General features: G+C 48.2%; 7 protein-coding genes across 7 annotated transcripts; 4 read left to right on the forward strand and 3 right to left on the reverse strand.

The window, feature by feature from the left end:
- Nucleotides 1-5933: 5933 nt before the first annotated feature.
- Nucleotides 5934-7172, forward strand: BJ212DRAFT_1279683 (cyclophilin-like domain-containing protein; the record flags this gene model as incomplete). Its single annotated transcript, XM_041331515.1, has 11 exons — nt 5934-6078; nt 6142-6164; nt 6219-6337; nt 6390-6409; nt 6464-6489; nt 6540-6574; nt 6626-6695; nt 6796-6837; nt 6890-6938; nt 6990-7054; nt 7110-7172. The coding sequence occupies 11 exons, from the start codon at nt 5934-5936 to the stop codon at nt 7170-7172; spliced, it is 657 nt and encodes a 218-aa protein (XP_041189245.1).
- Nucleotides 7173-10371: 3199 nt separating this feature from the next.
- BJ212DRAFT_1302632 (uncharacterized protein) lies at nt 10372-13143 on the forward strand (the record flags this gene model as incomplete). The annotated part of the gene is made up of 4 exons (XM_041333292.1): nt 10372-10398; nt 10553-11282; nt 11445-11650; nt 11707-13143. 4 exons carry the CDS (start codon nt 10372-10374, stop codon nt 13141-13143), a joined length of 2400 nt encoding a protein of 799 aa, XP_041189246.1.
- A 3018-nt stretch (nt 13144-16161) lies between these two features.
- On the forward strand, nt 16162-17002 carry BJ212DRAFT_1379961 (uncharacterized protein). Its single transcript, XM_041336620.1, has one exon. The coding sequence runs from the start codon at nt 16241-16243 to the stop codon at nt 16799-16801; it is 561 nt and encodes a 186-aa protein (XP_041189247.1). The 5' UTR covers nt 16162-16240; the 3' UTR covers nt 16802-17002.
- Nucleotides 17003-17336: 334 nt separating this feature from the next.
- BJ212DRAFT_1484540 (uncharacterized protein) lies at nt 17337-18180 on the forward strand (the record flags this gene model as incomplete). The annotated part of the gene is made up of 3 exons (XM_041340812.1): nt 17337-17633; nt 17684-18089; nt 18140-18180. 3 exons carry the CDS (start codon nt 17337-17339, stop codon nt 18178-18180), a joined length of 744 nt encoding a protein of 247 aa, XP_041189248.1.
- A 212-nt stretch (nt 18181-18392) lies between these two features.
- Nucleotides 18393-20476, reverse strand: BJ212DRAFT_1279432 (uncharacterized protein; the record flags this gene model as incomplete). The annotated part of the gene is made up of 6 exons (XM_041331491.1): nt 18393-19320; nt 19383-19566; nt 19621-19847; nt 19900-19989; nt 20043-20257; nt 20309-20476. The coding sequence occupies 6 exons, from the start codon at nt 20474-20476 to the stop codon at nt 18393-18395; spliced, it is 1812 nt and encodes a 603-aa protein (XP_041189249.1).
- Nucleotides 20477-20690: 214 nt separating this feature from the next.
- BJ212DRAFT_1448816 (uncharacterized protein) lies at nt 20691-22267 on the reverse strand (the record flags this gene model as incomplete). Its single annotated transcript, XM_041338596.1, has 4 exons — nt 20691-21001; nt 21058-21156; nt 21206-22064; nt 22124-22267. 4 exons carry the CDS (start codon nt 22265-22267, stop codon nt 20691-20693), a joined length of 1413 nt encoding a protein of 470 aa, XP_041189250.1.
- Nucleotides 22268-22688: 421 nt separating this feature from the next.
- On the reverse strand, nt 22689-23989 carry BJ212DRAFT_1279523 (carbamoyl-phosphate synthase; the record flags this gene model as incomplete). The annotated part of the gene is made up of 3 exons (XM_041331499.1): nt 22689-22884; nt 22939-23746; nt 23803-23989. The coding sequence occupies 3 exons, from the start codon at nt 23987-23989 to the stop codon at nt 22689-22691; spliced, it is 1191 nt and encodes a 396-aa protein (XP_041189251.1).
- Nucleotides 23990-24007: the final 18 nt, after the last annotated feature.

Below are 24007 nucleotides of genomic sequence, written 5' to 3' on the forward strand. Positions count from 1 at the left end.
ACAGATATACAGATAACCAAAATACTGGAGTTAGGGGGTTACTGAAAGGAGACAAGCACTGGTTGTGGATTTGGATGAGTTGTGGACCAGACCAGACGAGTGGACAGGTTAAATGACGAGATGTTGGAGGGAGATAAGATGCAGATAGGATCGGAGATAAGATGTGGATCTGAGATGAGATAAGGGTCAGATCTGAGATCCAGATATGTGGATATGACACCTCCCTCAAGTATGCAAACATGATATGCCATCACCCCACTCCCTACTGGCTAATTCCTCTCTTTGCCTGATGATGAAAGAGATTCCAGAAAGCATGGCTCTCTCCAATGTGCTCTCAGAACTGAAGAAGCAAAGCAAAGCTATGCAACACAAGGACTCACTTAGGTTGAAAGACTCATTAGCATTCCTTATTCAGCCACCAGAGCCACTGTCAGCTGTCATCTGTCTGCTGTGGCTTCAAGGAGATCACCCTTCAGATTTGGAATCTTGGCTAGGGATGGTGGACAGGTGTGTCTGGCTGCAAACCTAGGGAGGACAAGACTGGCTACAGACACAGGAAGGATGAGACTGGCTGCAAATACAGGCAGGACAAGACTGGCTGCAGACCCAGGAAGGATAAGGCTGGGTGCGGATACAGAGATGATGAGGCTGGCTGGTAGCCCTGAAAGAACCAGACCCAAGACAACAAGAGTGGCTGCAGACCCAGGAAGGATGAGAGTGGCTATGGACCCAGGATGAATGAGCCTGGCTGCAGACCCAGGAAGGATTGAGAGTGGCTATGGACTCAGGATGGACAAGACTGGCTACAGACCCAGGATGGACAAGACTAGCTGTGGACTAGAGGAGTACAAGACTGGCTGCAGATGGAGGGAGGGGAAAACTGGCTGCAGACAGAGGGAGGACAAGACTGACTGCAGATCCAGGGAGGATGAGAGTAGTTGAAGACCCAGGAAGGATGAAAGTGGCTGCAGTCACAGGAAGCACAAGAACTGCTGCAGATTAGGAGGGAAAGGCTGGTTGCTGATCATGGGAGGGGAAGACTAGCTGCAGACCCAGGAAGGACAAGACTGGCTGTGGACCTGGGAAGGAAGAGAGTGGCTGCAGACCCAGGGAGGACAAGAGTGGGTGCAGACCCAGGAAGGACAAGTCTGGCTGTGGACCTGGAAAGGACAAGGCTGGCTGCAGACCCAGGGTGGATGAGACTGGCTGTAGACCTATGAAGGGAATGACTGGCTGCAGACCAAGGAAGGACAAAAGTGGTTGCAGACTCAGGGTGGGCGAGACTAGCTGAAGACTCATGAAGGGAATGACTGGCTGTAGACCAAGGAAGGACAAAAGTGGTTGCAAACTCAGGGTGGGGAACACTGGCTACAGATGGAGGGAGGATGAGAGTGGGCGCAGACCCTGGAAGGATGAGACTGGCTGCAGACCAAGGAAGGACAAGACTGACTGCAGACATAGGGAGGACAAGACTGGGTACGGACCCAGGAAGGATGAGAATGGCTGCAGACACATGGAGGACAAGAGTGACTACAGATACATGAAGGATGAGAGTGGCTGTAGACCTGGGAAGGTCGAGACTGGCTGTGGACCTAGGGAAAACAAGACTGGCTGCAGACATAGGGAGGATGAAACTGGCTATGGACAGATGGTGGGGAAGACTGGCTGTGGATGGAGAGAGGTCAAGACTGGCTGCAGACCCAAGGAGGATGAGACTAGCTGTGAAGGGAGGGAGGAGACCACTGGGTGTGGACTCAGGCAGGACAAGACTGGCTGCAGACAGAGGGAGGGGAAGACTGGCCACAGACCAAGGGAGGATAAGACTGGCTGCAAACAGATGGAGGGGAAGACTGGCTGCTGACCCAGGAAGCATGAGACTGGGTAAGGACCTGGGGAGGACAAGACTGACTACAGATGGAGGGAGGAGAACACTGGCTGCAGATGGAGGGAGGACAAGACTGGCTGCAGATAGAGGGAGGGGAAAACTGGCTGCAGATGGAGGGAGGGGAAAACTGGCTGTGGACCCAGGGAGGATGAGAATGGCTGCAGATGGAGGGAGGGTGGGACTGGCTGCACACCCAGGAAGGACAAGACTGGCTGCAGACTGAGGCAGGATGAGACTGGCTGAAGTCTTGTGGAGGGGAAGACTGGTTGTAGACCCACTCAGGATGTGACTGGCTGAAGACCCTGTGTGGGCACAATTGGCTGCAGACTCCTCAGGGTCAAGTGTGGTAGTCCACTCCTGCAGCCTCCATCCGGGTGACAATGGAAGAATTCATGAGGACATCAGAAGCAATGAACAAGTATATCATTATCAGCGATGTGCCTTTACTGCCAGCTTTCCAAGTAATCCAGCAGCTCAAGACCTTCCCAGATTTCTTGATGTTTCCGGTGTTCCTGGCATTAAGACACCACTATCATTCCACCCCTGCATTACCAGAAAGTCTTTTTCTGCTAGACAGGGAGATAATTCATGCTATGAACACCTTCACAACTTTTGCACATCATGTGCACCAAAAAAGTCGATTATCTTCCGATGCTCTCAAGTACGCCTGTCACAACTGGGCTGTACATCTCTCACATGCCCCCAATCCATGGGATAACACTCTCACTCATATATTACATGCTTTCTGGAATTGTCACCTCCTTTCCTGGCTCGAATGGCAATGGTGTTTGAAGGGTCTATGGTCTTGTCTTGATATTTTATGCAAAGGGCAGAAACTTGCAAAGGTCTGCATCTCTCAATTCACACACAAATGGCCAACAAGCTGATATCACCTTGTTCCAGATTCGGTTTTTCTTTTCTATTTTATGAAACCCCTCGTAATTCTCATCCTCAGTTTTAACCCATCAATGTGCAACCCAGTGAAGGGCGGCAACAGAAGCTTTGGCACCCATGTCCATCTAACCAGAGCTCTACCTGGCTTCTTGAGCTAGTACTGTCAAGATACGCACCTAGGTTCGACCCAATCTGGGTGTGACCAAATGAACGTTAGGTTTGAAGGTTCGCAGGGGGGTGTGACAGTGTGACACACTGCACTTAGGTTCAACAACCAATGTTGGGGTAGACACATTCCCTTGTATACATGCAGCACTAAGGGGCCACAGTGATCCTCATGACCCACAGCTGGAGATGCTCACCTCAAGAGCTTCATCTCTAATTTGACTTCCATCTGGCAATATGGCAATGTCTTCTTGCTATGTTATGGTAAAGTCTTGTCAGTGTGGATCCTCCAATGTTTGGCAAGTGAGCCATAGCTCAGTCCACAAGATGGACATGGTCTGAAACATTTCCCATCCAAGTTTTCCACACCATGCCTGACCTTCATGTTGCCTCAGAGGCTAAGTTCCAGGATGTGTTATCTGTGCCTGCACAGTTCTCAATTGCTCCTTCGGGCAGCCTTTCCGTCGCTGCATTACTGCTTATCAACCTGCCTACTAGTGTTAGAAAACAGCACTTCAGCTGCTAGAATTGTTTTTTCCAAACAGTCCCCTTTGCTCCAGTTGCCACATGACTTTGTTTCATGACCTGTTCCACCATTTCGAACAGCCTTATCCCTTTACAATCGTGCTAGAGGTGCATTTTGAGATGGAGATAAATCAGTGATCCATCCTTCGTTCCCCAATGACCTGCTTCCAATGTGGGTTGTGTCATACTGGGTCGCTATGTCACATGCACTCGAGAATCAGCATGATTGGTGCACATCAGATGACTGGGTCTACAACAGATTTGATGTTGTTCCTACTGACGGACAAGAGTTGGAAATTATTGATGAGGTTCTAGATGTCTTAGAGAGCCTTCCATGGGATGCCCCTCTCAAGGGATTTGGTGCTCAGACAGATCTGAGGAGCACCAAGCTCCGACCACTGTTAGGATCATGTCTAATTCATGGTTGTGTGTTGGACAGCATGATTGCTGTAGTGGTCCAGCGTATGCAAGCATCAGATGATGAAGACCTCCAGTCTGTTTCAGTCAAATCTCTCAACTTTGCAGATGTCCTTCGGCTTAGCGATAAACAGTGGAAGAGCTACGAGATGGGTCTACGGAGGTTGAGGCTGAGGGCCGTGGCAAGCGCAGACGTGTTGCGAACACTCAGTACAAAGACTTTTGGATGCATTAGATGTTTTTTTTTTGCGTTTTTACCACTTGTCACAATTTAGGTTCGACGGCCTCAAAATTGGTGTGACCGTCACGAAAAATAGGTTCGATTCGCCAGGCGTGTGACGGTGTGACGAACCTAGGTGCGTATCTCGACAGTAGTAACACGCTCTATATACCTGTTCCCTTGTTCTACGACAGGATCACCATGTAACTTAGTTTGATGACTATGTAGAGAAGTATCGCATTTGCTTTGTTACATTCTGTATCAATCCAGTGCTCTTACAGTTTTCCACCAGCGAATGGTGATCTAGTAGTCAGCCGAGGCACGAGGCTGTAGATGTGATTTGCCCATCTTTTGTGACCTGACAAGGACTAAATGACCCGTTTATCCTCGCATTCTTGGTGTAGAACAATAGCATTTCATAGTAAGTACCACGTCGCTAGTCTCGAGTTTATGCTATGGAAGAGAAGCTGGGAGCCCTGCTGTCGGACTGCAACCGATAGCTATGGAGAAGTGAATCCAAGGCAGCACCAGATGCAATTTTGAAATTCGCTGGTCCCACTGCTAATCATCTTGCCACCCTTCTTCGACAGCCAGCCCTGCGCACGGGCAATATCTCGTATCCGTTGCTCTGCGTCGCCAACATCGTGCTGCGTTGTAGATTTAGCAGGACGCGAGCCGCGACCTTTGAATACGCTAGAGTTTTTATGTCCAATGTGAAGATGTCGGATATGGAATATATGCTTCTCGTTCGAAAGATGGGTCGCACGAGGAAAAAAGAATACCGGTATTTCTAAGGGCAATGTATCATAGCAGAAGCCCAGAAGAATGCAGCAGCACAAAAAGGATGAGCCCTGGTGGGACTGTGGCTTGTTCAGATGAACTGCAGAACCGCCACTGACCCGTACTGCTTGTCCAGAGTATGAACAGCTTTGGACGCATGCCATCACAGAGCTGATGCACGTGTGATGAAGAACGACACTCGAAAGACCAACTTACACTGTGAGGTGCGTGCATACTGATTTCTTGATTTGTTCGGAGTACTTTGGAAAAAGGTGTGAGTTGAGGATCCGTGTTTTCGGTGATGTCGAAGTCTTTGCACCCACGAGTCAGCCCAGAAAATATCAAACCGTGCCATGGACATACTCGAGATGGAGGCGCTGCGCTTGAATCATCAGTGCTTTATTGAAGTCAGAGATACGCGGCGTGAACGCACGACATGGATGTTCGAGAGATAGGCTGTCGTCATAGAAACTGATAGCGTCGGACGCGACCAATTATTGCCATGGCTTTCATGAGCGAGCTCTTGAGGTGGCACCCGGAGGAAATCAACATAAGCACACAACATGAGGTTCAAAGCTCTCCACAGAGAGGGGCCCATAAGGAGGAAAACACACCCAACATACCTTGGAGGTACCACAGCAGTGAGGCGCTCGATCAGGCCTGCCTTTCTCCCTCACGCATTCAAGCTACGCTCATGGCACAGCGCTTTCAGTTGCTTCATAGTGACGGTTTTGCTGCAGGAGGGAGTATTGGATGGGCATCCAAGAGGAGCGAGATGACACGATTCACGTGAACCGTAAACTGATCGACTTGGTGAACGACGAGGGAGGCGGTGGTGGGCGAGCGAATGTCAGTATGGGAAGACACGAGAGGTGTACGAAAAGTTGTGGTGCGGAAGAAACAACTTAGACCATGGACAAGACAGGGTTCGCTTGCCAAAACAAGCATAAACCAAAAGGGAATGTCGTTCCCACATTTGATAACCTTTCTTCAAGTCAAATTGGTTTGAACACGTCTTCGTTCACACATTCACTACTTTGCTGCACAATGTTCGGCCGTGTTTCTCTTGCGCTCATTTTGATTTCTATAGCTGCAATTTTCTGTGCGCAGTCTGCGGATGCTGCCAAGGGTCCCAAAATCACTCACAAAGTCTACTTCGACATTAGGCATGGCGACAAGGACCTAGGCCGAGGTTTGTGTCATATGTTGAGACTGCCCTGTGACATACATCTGACGGGGCTCGAATGTTAAACAGTTGTCATTGGTCTTTATGGTGGTGTACGTTGCTTTACTTATTCTGGCAGATATGCGGTTGACTAATACTCCTCGCAGACCGTTCCCAAGACAGTCGAGAACTTCCGCGCACTCGCAACTGGTGTCGGGAAGGATGGTAATGAGCTTGGCTACGGTTACAAGGGCTCCAAGTTCCACCGCGTTATCAAGAACTTCATGTGGGTTACTTGTCTGTTTTGTGGACATTCGCTTGATGTTTTCTTTTCTCAGGATCCAGGGCGGTGATTTCAGTATGTGTGCTATCACTCATATGTTCTGAAGCTAATTCGATATGGTCTCACTAGCTCGTGGGGATGGTACCGGTGGAAAGGTAATCTAGGACCCGTCTTGGTATGAACGTTACTTATGGAGGTTCTTCAGTCCATTTACGGCGACCGCTTCAAGGATGAGAACTTGTCAGTGTTTTGTGGTCATGGTCACGTCTTCAACTCTAACATCTACTTTAGCAAGCTCAAGCACACCGGACCCGGCACTCTTTCCATGGCTAATGCAGGCAAGGACACCAACGGTAAGCAGGTTCTTCTCTCATCGATCATGACATCTAACATGGCGCTCTAGGATCTCAATTCGTTAGCCTATGATTGCTTTCAATGAGCTTTACTGAGTAGTTTTCCAGTTCATTTGCACTGTTGTCACCAGCTGGCTGGACGGTAAACACGTGAGTTCTACGTCACTTTTATGACCGTACTATCTAAGCTATGTCAAATCAGGTTGTCTTCGGAAAAGTCCTCGAAGGAATGGACATTGTATACTCTATCGGTTCGCTTTATATCACCTCTACATCACCATAAGTTCTCACCTCCTATTCAGAGGACGTTCCTAAAGGCGGCAACGATCGTCCATTGGAGGACGTCACCATCTACGACTCTGGAGAGGTTTGTTATTCTATTTACTTGTGCTGTGTTTGGCGTATTCATCCCATGTTTCTAGCTGCCAGTTGAGCCGATTGTGGATGAGGGAGGAAAAGAGGTACCCCTACGCGCTGAGCTATGATTCAGCTGCCTTTGTGTCTCTTGAGCTCTTGATGCGAATAAAATATTGTTGCTTGCCAACAGGATATCACCACCATACCCGTAAATTCTGTAACTTCGCCAGTCGATGTTGAATTGCCCGGCTCTACACCCACCTCGCCAGCATCTAACGAGAAGACGAGCCCTGCGAAGTCAGCCCCCCCTCCAGCTGTGGATGCCACCCCTGAGGTTGTGGAGGATCTTTCTGGGTCGTCGGAACGTCTGAGATATGCGGCCATCTTATTTGTGGTGGTCGTAGTTGGAGTGGGGATGTTTGTTTGGTGTGGTGACGGACTTCGTCGTTTCAAAGGCCTTTTGCAACGTGCAGATCGCGCGCATTACAAACGCGTCGGCGATGAGGATTTGGAGAAGTAAGCGCAATAGACGTTGATGTTTCGAGTCGGCGGAGCATACCAAGTCATGAAACTTGTGCAATGTACCATAGATATATCTTGTTTGGTTAACATAACTAGTACTGTCGTTCCTTCAACAGTCCATTATAGGGGTTCTTTTTCTCGAAGCGGGTGTTCCTTCAAGTTTTCTCTTCCTCCCCCAGCCCGTGCACCCAGGCTACTTTATTTAACATAGTGAATACCGCATATACTGATTATTTTACACAGCCCACTCGATGGCATGATGATTCTGGGACGAATGTAAGACAAGTGGACATGTCAATGAAGACAAAGTGAAGTTGAGGCGGAGACACCATCTGTCCCCGTCTCTAAAAGTTGTCGAAACAGGTGATTCTGCGATCGAAGGATATATAGCTGCCGAGCTTCAACCTGGGGAGAACTGGGATAGGTAGTCAGTACATTTATCAAGTGAACATGATGATGTCTCAACTCTGGGGTCTATCGAATGAGCTCTTGCTATGGCGTCAAGTATGAACACGGGCCTTATTTGAAAACATAACCCACACGCACGTCGCATTCCACTGCATAGCATCATCTAAAGTACTTGCATAAGTAGTATGCGTTGGTTTGATGATGGACAATGATCGCACCCTTCAGATATATATACAGACTTTGTAAATTCGAGCCTCAGGTCAACACCTGGCGCAAATTATAGAACTACTAGTAATCAGAATGAGGGAGCAGTAGATTCCTAAGAGCATGAAAGAGGTTGACGGAAGTGACCATGGAGATGTTGCTGCATGCCAATGTGATAAGTTAGTGCTTCCTACCAGGGATGAGACAACTGAGACGCTGATCAATATCTTAGACGCCCTTTAAGCTTGGCAAGGGGTGGCAGTAGGTCAACAAATTTCCCCATGCTACCTCAGTACAGCCTGACGATCATGATATCTGCCAAGACTACATCTCAGCACTAGTACTGTGGTGCTTCAAGTTGATACAGCAGCAAATGTGTACCTTCAAACTGTGACTCGAGGACAATATGGAAGATCATTGAGTGCAATCATGAGTGAGTGGTTGTGTTTTTAAAGATGGTCAACTCGACAACGTGCGGCGGCAGTTGCAGCATCATAAGCAGCTCCGACTTCAACCAGTGGGATTTTGCCCTAGTTCACTTCGCATGTCAATTTAATCCTTGATATGCCATCCTATGCCAAAATCTTCCTTGGCAGGAACATGTAGTATTTGTGGTGGTGTCAATACTGACTGGTCATCCATAATCCTCTATCCAAGTCCATGGTCATTTTGATATGTTTTTGAAAGTTGTCTGCTGTCTGAGGTATAAGTAGTCAAGCTCTACAGTTGAGACTTTTGGTGCTGACTCAAATGTTTAGTGTGTTGGGAGAGGAAGATGCTAAGTGCGACTTGGAAGCCCATCAGTATCTCAGACTGTCAGCATATGGGTTAGCGCCCACCTGTGCTTAGGTAGATTGTGATCTATTCATACACGCACTTTGAATGTTGCTTGACTAATTAATTCGTCTGTACTAGTTTTTTAGACATGTGCGCACACCTTGCTGTATTTCCGCCAGTCACAACCTGGATGCTATGACTTTTTCATGTGGTATGACACTGACCTTGGGACCACACCAATCTCCATGGATCCCATGCTCTCTCAGATGGCTGCCATAGATTCTGGTTTCAGTGGTGAGAGCCTGATGACAGACACTACTGAGTTAGGTCACCCAACCCTCACCAGTATACATGCCCTCGCCCATACTACTGTTGCTATTTCAATATCTATCATAGTATCAAGACAAATAAGCAACCAGGCAGCCCTTTTCATGTGGCTGACTTCACACTGCCCTGAAGCTGCTCAGGCTATGTCTCTGTCAAATCAGAGTAATATGAGCATGTGCCAGCCTGCATATGTGACATCTGTCTCCTCTTTGTGTGATTGGACCCATTCCAGTTTCGTAACTGGCACACAACCCTTGATCTCACCCAGAGCCATCTCATAATTGTGATCCTGGTGAAAATCATTATTGACTAAAAGAATCCAAGCAAGAATATCAGACAGATGCCCTGTTGGCATTGAGATGGGCTCTGAGTGCTATGAGATGTTTTTGGTGTTTGATCATAAGTAAGAACATTGTACTCGCACTTGCTCTCGTGCTGACCATCTACATATTATGTTACTGACACTTTACTGCATCCCACATGAAATTTCTTTCCCAGCTATTTTGGTGATGTGATATTTTGACACTGAGGTTGCCCTTGATAAGTATCTATTTTTTTGATGCCAAGCCAATGACTTTTGATCATATTCATTCATTCATCAGGCAGATGTTTGCTGGCATGAATCAGTACACCTGATATCGCACAGAACCTTCAACTTTCTATGTATACAGGCACAGCTGATTAGGCCTGTGATGATTTGTTAAGAGGTATGGTTCATTATTGCATGGACAAGTGGGCAAATCAGCAACATGCTCTGGAGCATATATCTTATGTGGCATCATGGTGCCTAATGATTGTTTTGGGTCTTTGGGATACCATGGCAAAGCATGATAAAAACACACTGAGCAAAAGAGACACCCAGTTGATTATGGTATGTGATTGTACCAGACATGTGTTCTAACTCCTTCTGAGTGGGTCGGCAGTGCACAGGATGAAGGAATCAATGGTATCTGACAGGTGTTTATGAAGAGAGGAGGCAATGATGAAAAAATGATGAGAGATCCAAGCTGTGGCAGCATGGTGCATGGTGACATGAAGGCAAGAAAAACCATCAAGTTGGAGTGGGGCAGAGTTGATGAATGAAGTGACATGAGATTAAGGGGCTATAGCAGCAAGGTATGTTTTATGGGCCCAAAGAAGAAACCATGGATAAGCACCTGCATGAATAGGGTTATAAGGAGAAAATCTGCGCTACTCACTGCACACAAGATCTACGATGCCACAATATTCCAGTGATGAAGACCCTTATGGGAGTGACGACCCTCAATAGGGTGAAGACCCTGCTGGAGAGGAAGATCCTTATGATAGCGAAGATGTTCATGAAGGTGAAGACGCTTACAGCAGAGGTGAAGACCCTGACAGTGGGGATGAAGACCCTTATGGGAGTGACAGCCCTCAATGGGGTGAAGACACTGCTGGAGGGGAAGATCCTTATGATAGTGAAGATGTTTGTGAAGGTGAAGATACTTATGGCAGAGGTGAAAACTCTGACAGCAGGGATGAAGACCCTTATGGGAGCGATAACCCTCAATGGGGTGAAGACACTGCTGGAGGGGAAGATCCTTATGATAGTGAAGATGCTTGCAAAGGTGAAGGCACTTACAGCAGGGATGAAGACCTTGACAGTGGTGGTGAAGACCCTGACAGTAGGGGTGAAGGCCTTGACAGTGGTGATGAAGACCCTGACAGCAAGGATGAAGACTCTGACAGCGGGGGTGAAGACCCTGACAGTGGAGGTGAAGACCTTTACAGCGGTGATGACCCTCAATGGGGTGAAGCCACTGCTACTGGAGGGGAAGATCCTTATGATAGCGAAGATGCTCACAATGGTGAAGACACTTACAGCAGGGGTGAAGGCCTTTATGGCAGTGAAGACCCTTATGGGAGTGCAGACACTGATAAAGACGAGGATGATGAAAACAATATTGAAAATGTTGACCAAGATAAAGACGAAGGTGAAGTTGACCAAGATGAAGATGATGAAGTCAGTGAAGATGAAGGTGAAGATGTTGATGTTGATGTTGATAATGATGATGATGATGATGATGATGATGATGATGATGATGATGATGATGATGATGATGATGATGATGATGATGACGATGAAGGCAAAGGCAAAGGTGAAGATGATGTTGATGTTAACGATGAAGACAATGGTGAAGATGTTGATATTGATATTGATGATGAAGATGAAGATGAGGATGCTGATGAAGCTGATGAAGCCAATGGAACTTCAGATGCTGATGAAACCTATGGAGCCTTGAATGTCAACGAAGACTCTGGTGGTGATGATGACTTTGGCAGTGATGACAACTCTGGAAATAACTCTAGCTTCAGCTCTAGGTCTAGTGGGAAACTGTCATATAATGTGAGCTCTTGCCTTCAATGTGTACTTATCACACCACTTGAGCTTCCTCCATATAGATATTCACAAACATCATAAATGTGCATACTACTGAAATCTTGAATGATTGCAAAGATGTCAACAATGACAACCCCTATCCCAGACACTCAGAAGCACCAAACCACTCATGGCTCAATGAAGATGTCAATAATGATGATTCCCACCCCAGACACCAACTGGCACTGAACCACCCAGGACCTAATGATCCTCCTCCCAGATGTCAACTACCAAATGGCCCACCACCAAAGAAAGATGGCAATAATGATGATTACTGTCCACACCAACCACCATACCTCCCACAGCCCCAGAAAGTTCGCAACAGCCATGATCCCCATCCTGTGCCTCACCTAGGACACAATGATCTTCCTCTTGGGTGTAAAATACTAAACCACCTGAGACCCAAGAAAGATGGCAACAATGATGATACCCATCATGGCCAACCACCAAACCCTCCACAGCCTAAAGTTGTCAACAACCATGATCATCATCCCAGGCCTCGCCTGGGGCCCAACAATCCTCCTCCTGGACATCAACTATCAAATCACCTGCGGCCCCAGAAAGTTGGCAACTATAATAATCTCTATTCACTCCCAAACCCCCCACAGCCCAAAAAAGTTGGTAAGAATCATGATCCCCATTCTGGACCTCACTCAGGACCAAATGATCCTCCTTCTGGACATCAACTACCAAACTGCCCCCAGCCCAAGAAAGATGGCAACTATAATAATCTTCATTCATCCCCAACCCCCCCACAGCCCAAGAAAGTTGGTAAGAACCATGATCCCCATCCCGAGCCTCACCTAGGAACCAACTATCTTTCTCCTGGACATCAATTACCAAACTACCCACAGCCCAAGAAAGACAGCAATAGTAATGACCCCCATCTGCACCAACCACCAACCCCCCCACAGCCCCAGAAAGTTGGAAATAACCATGATCACCATCCTGGGCCTTATCTAGGACCAAATGATCCTTCTCCTGGGCATAAAATACCAAATGGCCCACAGCCCAAGAAAGATGGTAACAACAATGATCCCTGTTCATGCCAACCACCAAATCCCCTACAGCCCCAGAAAGTTGGCAACAACCATGATCCTCATCCTGGGCCTTGTCTAGGACCCAACAATCCTCCTTCTGGACATCAACTATCAAATGACCCATGGCCCAAGAAAGATGGTAACATTAATAATCCCTGTCCACGCCAACCACCAAACCCCCCACAGCCCAAGAAAGTTGGCGACAGCCATGATCTCCGCCCCAGGCTCAAACCACTGAACTGGCTACTGCTCAACTCCGAATATGGGAACAAACTTGAGACCCACACTAATGAGTTTCATTCTGGTATCACTGTTAGATTGAATGGACAGAAAAGTAGGGAATTGAGCTACAGTTTGACAGCACATCCTCACCACCACCTCTGCAGGACATACAGTGAGGTCGCCAGATGGACAACCTGACTGCCCTAAAGGCAGAGCAGTGGATTGCACTGATGATAGATATGGGGCCATTCATGACAAAACCTCCAAAGTCAACAGACAATCATTATATGACATCAAGGTAAGATTTTGCCTTCAACATGTCTCCCTATCATGCAATGTGAGCTTCCTTGATACAGATCCAAGTCTTCCTGACTGTGTGGAATGCATCTGTTGCTGGTGACCTGCATACTGCTGAAGAGTTGCTGACCCAAGAGATCGACAAAGACAGCAACAAAGACAATTCCTACATCAGGAAATCATGAGTTTACTTAATCCTTACTTATTTCGAACTTTTCCCACTTATTTCAAATGGATCTACTTATTATGCTTAAATCACCACCTGGTCCCAACTGAACTATCAGGATCTGTTAGCAATCATCATAAATGTGTGCTATAAAATTATTGGACTCTCAATTTGCAAGATGGTACCTCAAGAGAACATTTAAGAAAGAAAATCATCAACATTAATATGTCACTCAAGCTTCATACTAGTCACTAATTGTTAGTCTTATGCAATGAAAGATGTCTCTCAGGCCCAACAGACATATTGTAATACTCAATTTTAAAGCAGTTGTCAAATTTCAGAAAAAAAGTAGATCCATTGTAAATAAGTGGGAAAAGGTTAAAATAAGTAAGGATTAAGTAAACTCACGATTTCCTGATGCTATGCCATTCGCTCAGTGGTGAGAGCACAGAATCTTGAATGGGACAATGCACTTCAAGACGCAGTCAAGGTCAGACCCTCTGCCACTACCGTTACTAGTCTGTTCACGACAGATATATTGCACAGTCAATTGCCATCCAGCCCTCATTATGGGGGTATGTTTCCAAGGGCCTTGCACTCTGCGGCAACGAGCAGCTCTGGGATGCGATGGAAGCTTTTGACCTCACTATCACATTTTCGGATCATGATCCGGTTACCGTTGATCTTTTACTGTTGATCAAGGTATGCTCATTGTTGCGTTCATAGTCTGCCTGTCGCACCAAGGTTTCAATGTGATTTTGTCTAGGCTGTTGTGATTTTCAATGCCGGTCGCCATAATGAGGCATTACGGCGAGTTCAACGTCTTGCCACTGCTGACCAACACTCCGATGCACTTTGGTGCAGCATGGTCGATGTGAGCTTTATCAGACATGATGAATTTTCTTATTCTGAAATACATTCCTCAGGCATATCTACGTGTGCAGCTTGCAATGATTACTTTCCAAAATGGGCTGTACAGCAAAGCTGCCGATGACCTCGCAGCCAGCATTACCACTATAATGGACTTGTTCCTGCCCGCCACACTTTTAGAACCTAGATGGAAGATATTCACACTGGTATGTCCTTACAAAGCCATCGAGGACAGTTCTACTCATGGCATGCGCCAAATAGCTTTTTGGCTGGGACTTTGACACTTTGTGGCAAACTGTCAATCAACGGCAATGCGACGCGCTCCTCCATGCCGATCGAGTGACCGAAGCAGTCAAATCTTTTCAATATATGATGAGCATGATTGATGACAATATGAAGAGCGGCTGCCTCGAATGGTCTTCTGGTGAATGTGTCATTATACCGGACAACTTGAACATCGAGACTCATTTTAATATCGATAAGCCTTCAAGCAAGACTGCACCGCACGATGTGTCGCAAAGGGAGATGAGGCCCTTGCTGCGAGCAACTACGAGATGGCTATTGAACTTTATTCAGCTGCAATCACGCTGGATTCCTCGCACGACTCCTTGTTTACATGCCACAGTTCAGCCTATTTGGCACGAAAACATTATTCGGAGGCCCTTGCTGACGCCGACACAGTGCAGACGATGTCTATCATGTTTTCTGTTAATTGTGCTAATTTCACCAACACAGGTCATCAAACTCAGTCCATCCTCTCATCGCGGGTCCGAACTGAAGCATGCAGCACTTCGTGGTGTACAACACTCGGATAAGAAAGCAAACAAGACGTTTGAAAGCATGCTCTCCAAGTTGGACCTTACAAATGCTCCCGACCCCCAACTACAAGGCAAGTCTTGAGTAACCCCTGCATCACCATTCAGTCAACTAACTCTTTCTCCAACGCTACGTAAGCAGTATACTGAAGCAGAACACGCTATTAAAGGGGCCATTGATGCTCACCTGGAAAAGGCACCGCTTCGTCTACTCAACACGTCCACTGGGCGTTTATGCAATCAAGATGCACAGAGAAATGACTTCATGGAAAGCAAAGAATACAGCGAGCTTTTGTATTCGTCAATGACGCATAAACCCCTCCAAATAAAGCTCATCAAGAAGGCGGTCGTGAGGTACTTCGGTTGGGTTATGTTATCACATAGGTGGGATAAAGAGGAGCCAACACTACACGACATCCAAGGCAAGATCGTGTACGAGTTGAAGGGAGTCGCCAGCATGGAGAAACTGCAGATGTTCTGCAAAAAGGTTCATGGCCTGGGGTATCGTTGGGCATGGAGCGATACGTGCTGTATCGATCAGAAGAACACTGCCGAGGTCCAACGATCAGTCAACTCCATGCTCGTTTGGTATCGCCACTCAGCTCTTACGATTGTTTACTTGTCGGATGTCTCGCCTTCCGTGAAGTTGGGCACACTGGAAAACAGTGTCTGGACCACACGAGGATGGACTGTTCAGGAGTTCCTAGCTCCTGACGTCATTCTCTTCTACCACAAAGATTGGGACTTATATCTCAATGACCGCTCTCCCAACCACAAGAAGTCACCCATTATCATGGCAGAGTTGGAGCGTTCAACAAGCATAAATGCACGCGCACTCGTCAACTTCAATCCCGGGATGAGAGGTGCTCGAGAGAAACTTCAATGGGCATCGCGCCGCATCACCACGGTGCCAGAAGACATTGCATACTCATTGTTTGGCATTTTCGGCGTCCAACTACCTGTACTCTACGGCGAGATGAAGCAAAGCGCGATCGGTCGGCTCTTGCAGGAAATCGTCGCTCGGTCGTGCGACATCACTGCCCTGGACTGGGTTGGAAAACCATCCGAGTTCAATAGCTGTCTCCCAGCTGAAATTACCTCGTACACTACTCCACCACACAAACGACCATCTATATCCGCAAAGGAGATGCAGAAATCTGTCTCCAAGCTGCAAGAGACTGTGGCTATGGAGTCAGCTTTGAAACTGTATACCCTTCTTGACAGCCTCAGTGTCCCGCGTTTCGCGAACTCCAGACTGCATCTGCCTTGCATCACATTTGCTATCACAGAAGTCAAACAGAAACGCGACGAAGACCAGGGAACGTCATTCATATATAGAGTCAAGGCGGACGGGCTTCAAGACCTATCGATAACCACAGAAGACAAGCTGGTTCAATTCTCGCCCACACGGCCCACTCCGCAAGCATTCTTGCTAGTCTGTCCGTGGAATCGTCATGATTTCGGGCTGCCCGACTTTGCAAACGGTGCACAGGGCATGAAAGAACAGGAACAGGATGATTTGGACTCCCGTTCGCGAGCGTTGAAGTTGATTGCTTGCCTAGGACGGCCTTTTAACGCACTTTTGCTTGCGCAGCAGCGTGGTTCGGAGTACAAGAGAATCGCGTCGGATCATAGTATCAGCGCAAAAGTCAAGAGCACGACTGCTGTTCATGACATGATGGGCGTCAAGATGCTAGAAATATTGTAGTCGCATTGTTGTGGAAGAACGGGGACCTCTGAATTGGTTTCATTCACGCTAAATTTGACAGTATGTTGATTCAGAAACAATTATTTATCCCTATAGGCCTGGACATTTGTATTATATATGTCCGTCGTATGCTCAGATGCCAAGCATCCAACTGGTCACTACTACGACTGCATGATCGAATTGTCCACCTTCGTCTCCTGCTCTGGCTTCCGTGTGGCGCAACTGCCTACAGTGTTAGCTCTAGGAGGAACGTGGGGTTAATGCCTGGGGGTGTCGGTGATAGTCGTCGTGAATGCTGAGCGCTGATTGTTCTGCTCCGTTCTGGTGTATTCTCCTGAAATACGCCCGACTGCTGCACGCGTCCGAGTAGTGAGCACGTGCATTGTTTTTTTTTTGGTCCCTTGAACCGAAGTACTTACGCATGCATGATGCTGTCGATGCATGCCTGCAGTTATAAGTTAATGCCACGTTTACTGTGTGCAATCTTTTTAACCTCTCCAGTCTACTAGAGCCAGATCTTGTATCATTCTACGAAATGTCAGTTGATGTGTGTTATCTAGCATTCGGAGGAATAACAGCGATCCTCCTTTTCGGAACGCTCTACTCCGTCACATACGACACTTATCTCGACACCTCCAATCCCATCCTCACACAACTCCCTCACCATCTACATGCAACGCACTACTTTGCAAACAAATCCAACATCCTAAACTTATATTTCATCAAACGTGCATGGGGCTGGACTTCCGCCGCCTTCCTTACCCTCTGGCTGACCAGCCCACCGCACAAGCGGACAGTGCACAGAGTAGTCAAGTGGGGAGTAGAAACAGCCGTATGGCTCGTGTTCACAAGCTGGTTCTTTGGCCCTGCCCTCCTTGAAAGGCTCACAGCAGCTTCGGGGGGCGAGTGCACGGTCACCCTCCAGTCGGCACCGTGTTCACCGTCCCGTATGAATACTGTTTCACGCGGACGGCCATATCACGAGAGACGCATCCGTCCTTGTTTGTTGGATCCTTTGCCGAGTCGTCGTTATGGGTGCCGGATGATAGGTTGCCGGTGCTCCCGCGCCTGAGGAAGGGACATGATGTCTCGGGCCATGTCTTCCTCCTTACCATGTCCGTTCTCTTCTTGGTGGACCAGATCAGAGTCTCTCTGCGTGCCAGGACATGGTCACTTGCGCATGCTTGTGCAGTTGCGTTCAATATCGTGCTCGTAGCGATCTGGTTGTTCGCAATCTCTACTACCAGCGTGTACTTCCATTCACCGTTTGAAAAGTTCACCGGATATTGTATGTCCTGTTTCATTTCAAGATTATCAGCTGGCTTACTTTATTTGCAGTGTTGGGAGTCGCAGGTTACATCGTGACTTTGTTGTATTAGTATACTAACGGGATGCTATTAGCACTATGGATGTACTTCGCCACCCAGTCCGCTTGTAGTATACTGTAATGTGCAATGTCGACGTGATCCAAACCGCGTCATAATCATGTCAAAGCGTGCACACCGAGTACTGCGATGCAACGTACACTACGCCATTCATTATACGGTGCGAAATCCATGTAAGTAGATAGTCAATTGCAAACACTACCGTCTCAAAAGAACAGCCAGCCAATCAAAGCCCACGTAACAAAAGCGGGTAGCGCAACACTCGCGCTATCACCCCCTAACCTCCACAACATCCCCCTCCGCTTGCCTCTGCTCATACTGTCGCTGTTGTCAGACGCATAAAACTTTTTCATCTCCTCCCATGTCGGCGGCGCAATCGTTATCCGCCGCCGCCTCCCTCTGAACACGAAGCTCCAGCTCCATGACGACCATTTCCTCTCTGATCGACGTGCGCTCGGTGAGGGGAGGAACGATGGCGCTTCGTGAACGTCCTCTCCTGAAGGCCAGACATGGTCGCTGTGATGCTGCGAAGGATAATGTGCGGGGTTCATCTCGTCGTCATGCCCGGCGTGGAAAAGTGGAATAGGACTCAGGAGCGGAGAATCATGTGGTGATCCAGGGGCTGATGATAAGGCACGAAATGTGAAAATCTCCTTTGCGCTAGGGACACGTGCTGTAACTGAGGGCGGGAGTGTTACTGCCGGACTCGTTGGGCCGCTTGACCTCCGCGGGGACCAGTTTGCCCAGATTGCAGATTCTGGGCCTGGCGGCGGGGAACTGCTCCTGGTTGCAGAGATAGGTGAGAGAGAGGAGAAACGGTGACGATGTCGGTCGGGTGAGATATCGAGGTATAGGAGCACGATGGCGGTGAGTACGAGAGCGGGAAGGTATATCGAATTGAAGATGCGGAAGGTATCGGGCAGAAGGCAAGCAGCATCTGCGAACGTAGAGCCATGGTGTGATACCGCAGAGTCTGGAGGGATGAGGGAGAGGAGCTGGAAGCCCGGACGTCGGATGTGCCTGGATGGAGAAAATGATTTTACGGTCACTTCCCGGACGGAGGTCTTTGCCAGTACATTAGCATCTGTCGCGGGGAGGCGGTGGGTCATGTCGCAGTAATCTCGATTGTCACCGCTGTATAGGGGTGTGTAATTTAAACACGGGAATGGGCGGCTGATGTATCTTTATACACGTACCTGAAGACCACTGCTGGTCGAAGCATATGCAGAACAAATCTAGTGGTTTCTTTACCAAGCATGTTCTGATACCCATGGCCTGCGCTAGCTCGTATAGAGCCTTTTTCGCGAAGTGGCCCGCACAATGTACTTGCTGATCGAGACAGTGGGATATGGCTGAATAAGATGATAGGGCTAGATGATACTAATAATTCCGACATTAGTAAAATACATCCAGAAATTGCAAAACAGCGCCCACCCTTGATGGTAACGGAGGCAATGAACTCGATTGGACCACCCACAGCAGGTGTCCAAGTCTCGTACTGCTTCCCCATCCCATGGCGGCGGTAATCCTCATCAACTAATCCAGGGGCGTCGATGAAAATCAGCCTATGGCCAGCCAGATCGATCTCCTGGTTCACAGGTCCAAAGTACTCAGTAAAGTACTTTCGCGCATTCTTTGAGAAAGCAGAAGATTCTCCGAGACTGGCAGAACCACTAAATTCCCGAGTGACCGCGTCAAAAGTTAAGCACGTACCCAACATCTCTATTCCCTGGAACGAAATAGTTCGGCACGGATTCGTCGGTGGAGAACATCCTCTTAAATTCATCTACGTAATTTTCGTATCTATCAGGAACGTTAAGCGCATATAGACAGGTGGATGCAATAGTGACACGTACTCGTCTTCATTCGTGATGTAGCGTCCAGAGGCAAGCACGTCGCCTAGCCATACGACTGCGTGAGGATGCAGACGAGTTACGACGCTCCAGCCTTTGCGTAAGTATCTAGTAGAGGATGCATCATAGCCAAGCCATGAAATCCCTGAACGCCTCGGGTTCGAGAGTTGGGGGTCAGAGATCAAGAGGACTCGGGTTGGCTTTTCGGTTGATCCAGCCTTGACAGCATGTCATTACGAGGACAGCACGATTCAGTTAGACGAGCTCACTTCCTTCAACTCCTTGTCTGGCCACTTGCAATCCGATAAACTGTAAAAAAAGACCCCGAACTCGCACCAAATGACGAGAACGACCCAGAAGAAGCGAAGGAGGTTGATGATGGTGTTTCGTGAAAGAAGACGTGAATTCCTGGTGCGCCTTTCATGGATAAAGCTCATTCCGCATCACTTGCAACTTGAGGAATTAGCAAGTGGAAGGCAAAACCAAGATTCGGTTTTGGGAGAGATCAAGGAGAGATGTTTTTAGAAGGGTTCGCTTGGCTGAGATGTTGAACGTAAATAGCACTCAACATCATGATCTGCTGTGCAACCGGCGGGTCATCCTTATAGGCTGGTCCAAACTATATACAACTACAACAAGAACATAAAAATCTCACTCCCAGTCACTCTCCTCTTCCTCCTCTTCATTCTTCTGTACATGTTCCTGTGCATCTCCTGCAGCACTGGCGTTACCAGAAATAACATCATAACTGTCCTCACTGTCCCTAGGACTCATAGTCATAGGAGTATTGAATTGCGAAGAATTTGGGAGCGATTGGACGTCGCTCGTGTCTGCCGCTTTCGGTGCCAGCGTACGTTGTGATATCGTTGACGACTCGAGCGCTCCGAAGGATTTAGATTCAGGGGCGACGGATTCCTCCTCGTCATCTTCCCAGCTGAAATCTTCTTCGGTCTGGTTTGCTCCTGTGAAGGTATAAATCAACAAAATGCTTCAGTGCAAAAGATAAAAAGTCATGTACCGTGGATAAGAGCCTTGCGTCTCATTTCTTCTTGTTCGATCTGATACACGCGGAAGAAGTATCGTGTCCAGAATTCGTCGTCAGAAAGAATGGAAGGTACTGAGGCAGCGATAAGTATCGACAACGAGGATCATAGTAGTCAACGTACCTAGTGCATCGAACGTCTCCTGCAGCGTTTGGCCATCATCTGGATGAGATAGCGTCCTTGCAATGCGTTCTGACCAGAATTTAGTACCAGGGTGTTCATCCTTGCTCTGCGCCTCAGATACCCAAGCATGGAACGTCTCGCTCGCCGCATCAGCCTCGGGATCAAGCTTGATAATCTCGGGATTACTCTTCAGCTGCTTCAACAGCACTTGCGCGCGCGTCGCAACAGCCTGACGAGCATCTTCACTCTGCTGCCCTGACGAAGCGCCCGAATCCGTCTCCTTGCCTTTCCCTTTCAAATCCCCTCCTTCCATAGGTAGCATCCATACGTCACTTCCATCCCAAACCAAACCTTGATTTGAATATCCTCCGCTCTCCTCTGGTGGAATTACCTTCACCGCGTCTCGCAGGGCTTCACTAGCTTCCTTCATAGCTTCCCGCAGCAGCTGTTCGCTCTTGTGAACATATTCCTCCGCCTGAGCACGCGTCACCCCCTGGACGCGCTGAAATTCGGTAGTTAGCGTCGTCCGCAGCTGCGACAGATCGATGTTCTGTGGGTGTTTAAGACTTTCAGGAAGCTGAGCTTGGACAGTCGAGACAATATTAGGGGGAAGCGAAGATTGGAGGCGCGCAAAGAGTGATTGTGAAGTCGAAAGTGAGCCTCCTGCGCTGTGCGATTCTGCGGTAGGCGTCTCAGGAGCTGTAGTGCACTCGCTCTCGCTTTCCCTGTCCTCGGCCTCATCATCAGCGTGGGCATCGGCAGGGGTTTCGGTTGATATAGCGAGTTTGCCAAGCTCTTTCTGCGCTTGTGTGACTACCTCGCCGAAATCCCTGCGCGCAGTCGCGAACGCAGTTTCGCTCTATTAGATATTTAGCATTAGTTTCAATTGTCGCAATCATAGAGCGTATGTGAACGTGCCTGCTTCCTGAACCCTCCCCAGAACTTTCCGAGCTGGCCGATGACCTGAGAAACTTCTTCGTTGAGGCTCTGTTCTGGGTGAGCATCCACGGGCGGCGTGTTCGCACCCATCCCAGTCAGTCCATAAGTGTCAAGGAAATTCATGGTCGATGATTAATGATTATCGATTTATCCAAGAAGATTGCGTGCATGCGGTGGCCAGAAGGGGATCCATGAACACCCAGTTAGGCAATTGCAAGTTTCCAAGCACAATTACAAATGCAAAGCTAACGATTCTAGGAAAAGCTTTTGGAGACAAGTACAGAAAGAAACCATCGACCACCGGAAGAAACAAGTATCGTACACCAATCGTACACATATAGTCACGTATGCAATGAGAACAGTAGAACAACGTGATCAATCAAGCAGCAACTCGGACACGGGCAGGCTGTTCCATCATGAAACTGGCAGCATCGATAGTAGTACCCGCAGGCGTCTTGACATTCTCTACTTTGCACACACGGCATTCATCGAGGAAGTCGGTGAACATCTGCACGATCAAATTAGCAACTGCTGAGCTAGGCGACTAATAATAGCAGACCTCAATTGTGTCGAGGGGGCCGCCAGCGCTCTCAGGATGGAACTGAACACCCCACACCCTTTTTCCAGACTCAGGAGTGGATTTGATGCCCTCCACGGAAGAGTCGTTACAGTTGATGAAGAATGGTTCCCAGCCTTGCGGGAAGGGGTCGGACAGCTTAAGAGCATATTGATGGTTTTGACTGATGACGCCATTTAGCATGGTCCATGACTCATAATAACTGAAGAATGCAAACCTGGTGACATAAACCCTTCCAGCTTTGATGGAACCTGAAGATGCAAGAGCGAGAACAGGCTGGTTGTGCCCGCGGTTGCCGAATGTCATGCGGTATGCCTCAAGGCCGGCGGCCATACCAATAATCTGATGCCCCATACAGATTCCAAACACTGGCTTGTTCCACTCCTGAAGTGTCTTGCAAAGTATCGAAACGGCTTCCATGCATTGGCCTGGGTTTCCGGGGCCATTAGTCAGGAATAGACCATCAAACTTGTCGCGAATGGAGTTAAAATCGTAGTTCCATGGCAGTACTGTGACTGCAGCGTTCCGGCGAACGAGGGAACGCAGGATGTTGGCCTTAGCACCGAAATCAAGAACTGCGATCTTGATGTCTCCAGTAGGGTTGAGCTGGTAGGGATGCTTTGTCGACACCTGGTCGACAAGGTTCTCAATGGAGGGGTCCCAATATTGCTCGGAGGCAGGTGCCGGAGCGGAAGCATCAGCACCAATGGCAAGGCGACCGAGGGTAGTTCCTTGGTCACGAAGGAGACGCGTAATTGCACGTGTGTCTACACCGGTGATGGCAGGAATATCTGAGCGGCGACACCATGATGCCAGTGATTCCACCGCGGAATGATGAGAAAATTTTTCTGCGACATCAGCTACTACAATAGCGCTGCATTGGATGCCCTGAGACTCTAAGACCACACCAACATCCTGGGAATCAATTGGTGCCTTGTTAGATGGAATACCGTAGTTGCCAATGAGAGGTGTGGTGAACACGAGAATTTGACCACGGTAAGAAGGGTCAGTCATGGACTCAGTGTCTAGGTGATGAGGTGATGAGAAGGTCGCGTATTATATTATCAATGTTTCGACATACAAGAGGTGATAGACGTCGAGAAGACAGTCTCGCCGAAGACACTCTTGGGAGAGCCAAACGAACGACCATGGAAGGACTGGCCTGTTTTAAGATGCAAGGCTGCTGGTAACGCTGAGAGGGGGCCTGTGTGTGTTGCAAAACCCCGGGAGAGAGTCGTTGGTAGACGAATGATGGATCGAGCAAACATGATTTATTGATCAGAATC

The sequence above is a fragment of the Suillus subaureus genome (assembly GCF_016647635.1).
Source record: "Suillus subaureus strain MN1 chromosome Unknown BJ212scaffold_34, whole genome shotgun sequence".
Classification (NCBI taxonomy): Eukaryota; Fungi; Basidiomycota; class Agaricomycetes; order Boletales; family Suillaceae; genus Suillus; species Suillus subaureus.

Coding starts and splice junctions, on each gene's coding strand:
- BJ212DRAFT_1379961 (XM_041336620.1), top strand. CDS start 16,241: ATGCAGAAATCTGTCTCCAAGCTGCAAGAGACTGTGGCTATGGAGTCA.